We start from the raw sequence: 6,357 nt of genomic DNA, 5'->3' as shown, positions 1-6,357 counted from the left end.
TTCCTTCCAGATGTTTCAGCCAGTTTTCTGTTTCCTTCCAGATGTTTCAACCAGTTTTCTGTTTCCTTCCAGATGTTTCAACCAGTTTTGTTGCCTTCCAGATGTTTCAGCAGTTTTCTGTTTCCTTCCAGATGTTTCAACCAGTTTTGTTGCCTTCCAGATGTTTCAGCAGTTTTCTTTTTCCTTCCAGATGTTTCAACCAGTTTTCTGTTTCCTTCCAGATGTTTCAGCCAGTTTTCTGTTTCCTTCCAGATGTTTCAGCCAGTTTTCTGTTTCCTTCCAGATGTTTCAACTAGTTTTCTGTTTCCTTCCAGATGTTTCAGCCAGTTTTCTGTTTCCTTCCAGATGTTTCAACCAGTTTTCTGTTTCCTTCCAGATGTTTCAACCAGTTTTCTGTTTCCTTCCAGATGTTGAATCTGTTGTTTCTTTTTTCTCCCAGACACAATCTGGTTTCTATGGAACCTGACTTTTCTAAATATCAGACACTTTAAAAACAATTTAAAGTAAAAAGTGAGAATGAATTTAATTCAGAATTAAGAGTCAGAGTTGATGTTTATTTCGTACTGCCACCTGCTTCAGACTTTCTCATACATAAAGCTGATTTTTCTTTCACCTTCAGAGATTTTGCAGGTTTTTAAATAAACAATGGTAGTTCATTAGCCATCACTCAAGAGTGAGCAATGCTGTAAGTCATAAATCAAAGATTAACTCATTAAGAGAGGCTGAAGGATTTGGGAATCCAATATGAACAAATGCTACAGGAGCTGGTTAATCTTATCCAAGTATGGAGGCTAAGAATACTAAACTGAGAAATCCACGAACCAGACATCTGTCTGATTCTGACACCAGTCTGAACCAGAACATGACTGCTTTTACAGAACTCGTCTTGTGATACGACAATCTTGTATTCACTTGACAACAATCAGACCAATTTTAAAGGAGTAAAAAAACAATTTGTTTTCATTTTGGTTTCCTTTACTTGCATAAATACATATTTCTCTTAATTAGACACAGTGTTGCACAGCATCCGGTGTTTTCAGTCCCATTTGGAGGTTTTTCTCTTCATGTATCTCTCTCCATGGCTGTCAATGGCTTCGTAAAGCTGCCGGTCATCTTCTTTCTTCGCATGAAGGTAACCCAGGTATCCCACACATAAAGTTATTGCCACTAATCCAAACGCCATTACAGGTTTATTCTGCAAAAAGAAACAGATTTGGGTTAAACACTGAGTACTTGTGGAAGGGGATTCATGTTGCTACTCAGAGCGGCAGAGATCCTCCAGATGCTTTTAGTTCTCATTGTTGGTACACTTCCAACCGGGAGACAGAATAATAATAAAAATCCACAACATTAGGGATGTTCCAGTGGCATTTTTTCCATCAGATACTGACTCCTGGGTATTAGATATCTGCGGATACAAAGTACTGATCCGATATTTGTGTTATTTTAAAAGAGGACGATTAAATTTATAATTTAATTATATTTATCATAGACTTTGATGATTTTGGTATTTCTATCACTCAAAGGCTGATCATAGAGTAAACTACAAAATATATATACATATATACACACACACACACATATACATATATATATATATATATATATATATATATATATATACATATATATATATATATATATATATATATATATATATATATATATATATATATATATACATATATATATATATATATACATATTTCAGAATGTGAAACCCATATTTTATAAAGTCATTACACAGAGAGAAAAATTTCAAACATCCATTCCTTGAAATTTTTATCATTGCGGCTTATAGATAATGAAAATGCACTGTCTCAGAAAATTAGAATATTGTGAAAAACCTAAATCTTAGAAAGTCTTTCCGTACAGTTGCAGTTAATAGTAAAACATCGCTTTCAGTCTCGCTTCACATGTAGCCAAGATTTCAGCTGCCATCACAGTGAACTGTTCCTGTCTGTTAATAAAACTCGAGATTCTCACAGGTTTTATGAAGAGTTCAGGGTTCACGGCGCGGAACAGCGTGGTGGTCTGGGCTCCCCTCAGCCCCGGAGTCCGGAACCCCTTTTCCCCAGAGCCCTCGTTCCCTTGGCCGACCGGCTTGTCCGACATGTCCTGCACCGACAGGCAGCTCTTCTGGTGGAGGTGGAAAGGAGGAGTAAAAGTTACGGTGGAAACTGCTGGAAGGACGTTCAGCTCGAGCCCGTCTGCAACTGTCGACCATTTACGGAATGTTTGTTCCGACCAGTGTGTTGTGGCTCTGGTTCCGACCAGAGCGTTGTGGCTCTGGTTCCGACCAGTGTGTTGTGGCTCTGGTTCCGACCATAGACTGAACACGATCTATGGTTCCGTCACGTTGATTCGCCGTGCCAGAAGTCATGTGACCAGGGCCGCAGAGGTCTGTTTACGTAATCAACGTCCTTACGTCTGTTTACTCATACTCAAGCTTGCCATTCCCTTTTTACGTGCGGTCATTGAACGCCGCAAAAGGGGCGTTCAGGAACTGTACAGTATGGCAAGCCAAAGTGGTCAAAAATCGCCACTTAATTCGCCACTTAATTAACGCGTTAGCATTAAAACGCCGTAAAATTCGCCGTTTTCTCACAAAACGGCGTTAAAAGCGCCGTTTTTTTTATGACTAAACCACCGTAAAATACGCCATTTCGATAAACGCCGTAAAATACGACGTTCTGTACCGTTCCTCAATGTAGGCGTGTAAAAAACGCCGTTTCTTGTCACTTTGACGCGCATTAAAAATGGCGTTTTCTTATATTATAATTATCCCAGCCCCCTTTCTGACCTGCCACTGAAATTAAACCATAATCATCCAATCAATATAGACTAAGAGCAGACATCGCCAGTTCATCACAGAGTTCCTTTGCTGCACGAGTCGTTCCGATGAGCCCATTCTGGTGTTTGTTGGGTGTCTGCTTAAGTACTCATATCTGCTGCTTAATTTAAATGCACTGCCAGGAGACACGCTCACATGTAGATTTAAAAAGACACTATTTTATTATTATCGTTTATATATATTGCCTAGCCTACTTCGTACTTGTGGCTTAGAGAACATCACCAAAATGTGCAATAATTAGAAGAAAACTACCCGTGTGTGCGCATGTCTCTCATCTATATTAATTATTAATTACCATCTAATTTCTATCTATAGTTTATTTAACGTCTTCCACGGTCACTACAGAGGCAAAGGATGGGTTCAGTCTATTTGTATGATGAGTTCACTTCCATAACAAGACACCGATCTGTTACTATATTTATAAAAAGTGATTGATCGTGCCGCACACTATACAGGATGCTATAAAACAAGACACCCTTAACCGTATAATACCGATGCTTAAGTCAAGCAACTCAGCAAATCTGCTACATTTACGGCTACCAGCCTTCTTCTCTCTGCCAGTTCAAGCTGTCGCCGTCTGCATCCACGAGACCAATGTTCCACTTCACCATAACAACCAAATAAAACAAATCATCAGCACACTGACCAGTCCCCCAAAAACTGTATATGTGGCTTCTACAGTTTAGATGTCCTCATACAAGTATAACATTATATGTGCTATACTACTGTAGTTTGTAGTAAACAGATCAGCATAATGAAATGTAACACACTCAAACAAGCTTTTTAGTTTGCAGGTTCAGTCTTTGCTATGCTTATGACTCTGGGTGAAACTGTTCTGATATATATATATATATATATGTGTGTGTGTGTGTGTGTGTGTGTGTGTGTGTGTGTGTGTGTGGGTGGGTGGGTGTAATTTGCAAAAGTCTTGTGAAACATTTTATGATTGCCAGGAATAATTTAAGCCAGGAGCATCATGTCCCCACCGGTCTGAAGGCAGAGGTCCTCATACAGGAGTTCCACAGAGCACAGAATAGAAGATATTACAAAATATGCTCAGCTTACTCTGGACCAGTCTCTGAGAACCCTGCTGGTGCTCATCTCGGCTGCCTTCTTCATGGGGGTTTCGTCTCATATTATCAGAGTACAGGGTGGGTTGCTGAGTGGAACTGGGGCGATAGGTGCCGCAGTAGTTTCTACCTTATAGTGGCTGAAAAAGTCATCGAGCTGTGTTGCCACAGTCTGATTGCTCAAATAAACTTGTCGACTTGCCACAAACTATTTTAAGCCCAGCTCTCAACATGATGTTCATTACACCCAGACACAAAGAAATGATACACCAAAGCAGATTTATCAGAAATCGCAACACCACGTCAAGTAAAACAAATAGAACCAATTTTGGTCACCAGAGGGCGCTCACATCTCAGCTGCAGTTTAATTTATTGAAGACTGATTTATGATTGTGTGGTAGAGCTTCTATGATTATTCTAAATACTTCCTTTTTCACCTTTATTTCCTGCCACTTGTTTAGTAATTGTGCCTACTGGTATATTCTGAAGTTAAATCCTTTTCATATCATGAAAACCTTTTGGTCGTTTGCAGGTATTAGAAAAAATAGGTATGATCCATGACAATCTTATCAGACAAAGTAAGACACAATTTACTGTACCATATAGCCTACCTATGACCAGTGTACATCAGTCAGGCCCAACAAAGGGCTACCCAGCCCTGCCATTACCTCAAGCAAAACCATCTCATGGCTGACTAGCAACCATTTATAGAATTTAACCTGTCAGATTCACTGATGTGTCCCATGCATTACCTCTATTCATTATATGCTTCACATTATTACAGAGCCTCATTTTTACCCAGTAAGTCCACTGAAAACCACCTATGTTACAATGACACATTGGTCAAAATAATATTCTAATGAAACACATCATCAACCATTATCAGTACCTCCAAACAAGATAAGTTGTATTTTGATGTAAATTGTTTTACAACGTAAAGCACTTTGTATTGTCTTTAAGCACGAAAAGTGCTATACAAATAAAGTTTGATTTGATTTGATAAGTGGCCCCTGCTTTTTATGTTTTTACACAGTTATGTTATATTGAATGTACTGCATATACTACAATATTATAAAATTATGTATTCAAAACAGAACAGCATGTTAAAATAGCACACAATGAAACATGGTGATGAAATGGAGGTTTTTATTCTCCAATAAGAAACTGTGCAGTGTCTGATGGATCTGTCATTTGACCAATAGATTCAGTCAGATTTATCTTCCTGAGTTTTTTGATGAAGTTGAACATTCTTAGTGCCTGTTTTCTCAACATGTTAATAACAGAGGCTCTTTGTGATGTGGTTGCTCAGGAATAAAAGCTTCCTATTTCTCCAGCTTCTAGCTTTAGCTGTGCAGTTGTCTTTGATTTATTCTTCAAGGAAGTGATCATTTTATCACTTTGATAGTTTATATTTACTTTTTATGTTCTTAAGATATTATCTTGGCAGCACAATTGTCAACTCTTTGTATTCTTCTCTGTAGACTACTCATTCTTAGTTTTGCCCTTTGCAGAGTGGATGATAGTATTGGTGTAATGTGACAGAGTACAGTCATGTGTGTACAATTAGGAAGGGAAATGGATCACCATGCAACCCTGCAGGGTTCCTGTGCTCACATCAGGGTGGAGTGGACATGGGCCCACATAGCAGAAATTACTACTATGGGATCAATACATTCCCTCTTTTTTTGCAGCAAAACATTTAATGTTTTATGTGTCTGGCCTGTAATCATATAGGAATGCCAGTATGACCAAGGTATTTAGACAGGTGGGGTGAGCCCTGCAGTACAGATTAGTGGAAGAGATCACAAAATGCTACCAGCCAATTCCTGAAGTCTCTCGAGAAGCATCCAGACTCATCTGGGCAGCTTTCTGCATGTAGATCTTGTGGAGTTTAGGTCTCACATCGGGGTCATTCTGCAATTGTGCTTATTGGTGTACTGGAGTGCAAGTATACAAAAAGGCATGTTACTAAACATTTCCGAGCACATTTGGCTTCTATGAGGTTGGAAAAACATTAGGAGAGAAATCCATACGCAGCCTCATAGAGGTTTGGTTTGGACAACTGTAAGGAAAAGAAGGCTGCAATAATGGGTGGCATTACAAAAATACTTTATTTTACAAAAAAACATAACACTGCATAAATCCTAGTGAGTCCCTCAGGGCTGTGTCCATCATTTCTTTAAAATCCACGTCCTCCTTATACACCATCGGCAAGTCACAGGCCAAGAAGGGCGCCGTTTCAGGGCTTCGTTACATAAGCTTGCAGTTCTAGTTTCTATTTAGATTGTTCATGAAAGAAAGCAAGCCAGTAAGTATTTCCACACCAAGGCTTGTTCTAAGGCCACTTAGGGGATCAAACTGTGCCTGTATTTGTTCCAACACAGTACCCTCTTTGTTGAAGTTAAGTTCTGGCACAACTATGGTCTCTGGCCA

General features: G+C 39.1%; 1 protein-coding gene across 1 annotated transcript; it reads right to left on the bottom strand.

Moving 5' to 3' along the window:
• Positions 1-542: 542 nt before the first annotated feature.
• On the bottom strand, positions 543-2,354 carry smim8 (small integral membrane protein 8). The gene is made up of 2 exons (XM_079255392.1): positions 1,987-2,354; positions 543-1,195 (listed from the first exon to the last, which is right to left on the bottom strand). Exons 1-2 carry the CDS (start codon positions 2,113-2,115, stop codon positions 1,037-1,039), a joined length of 288 nt encoding a protein of 95 aa, XP_079111518.1. The 5' UTR covers positions 2,116-2,354; the 3' UTR covers positions 543-1,036.
• Between the last annotated feature and the right edge of the window lie 4,003 nt (positions 2,355-6,357).

This window comes from Telmatherina bonti, assembly GCF_933228915.1.
Source record: "Telmatherina bonti genome assembly, chromosome: 16".
NCBI lineage: Eukaryota > Metazoa > Chordata > Actinopteri > Atheriniformes > Telmatherinidae > Telmatherina > Telmatherina bonti.
Note: the sequence above shows the minus strand (reverse complement) of the source record. Positions and strands in the feature narration are given on the sequence as shown.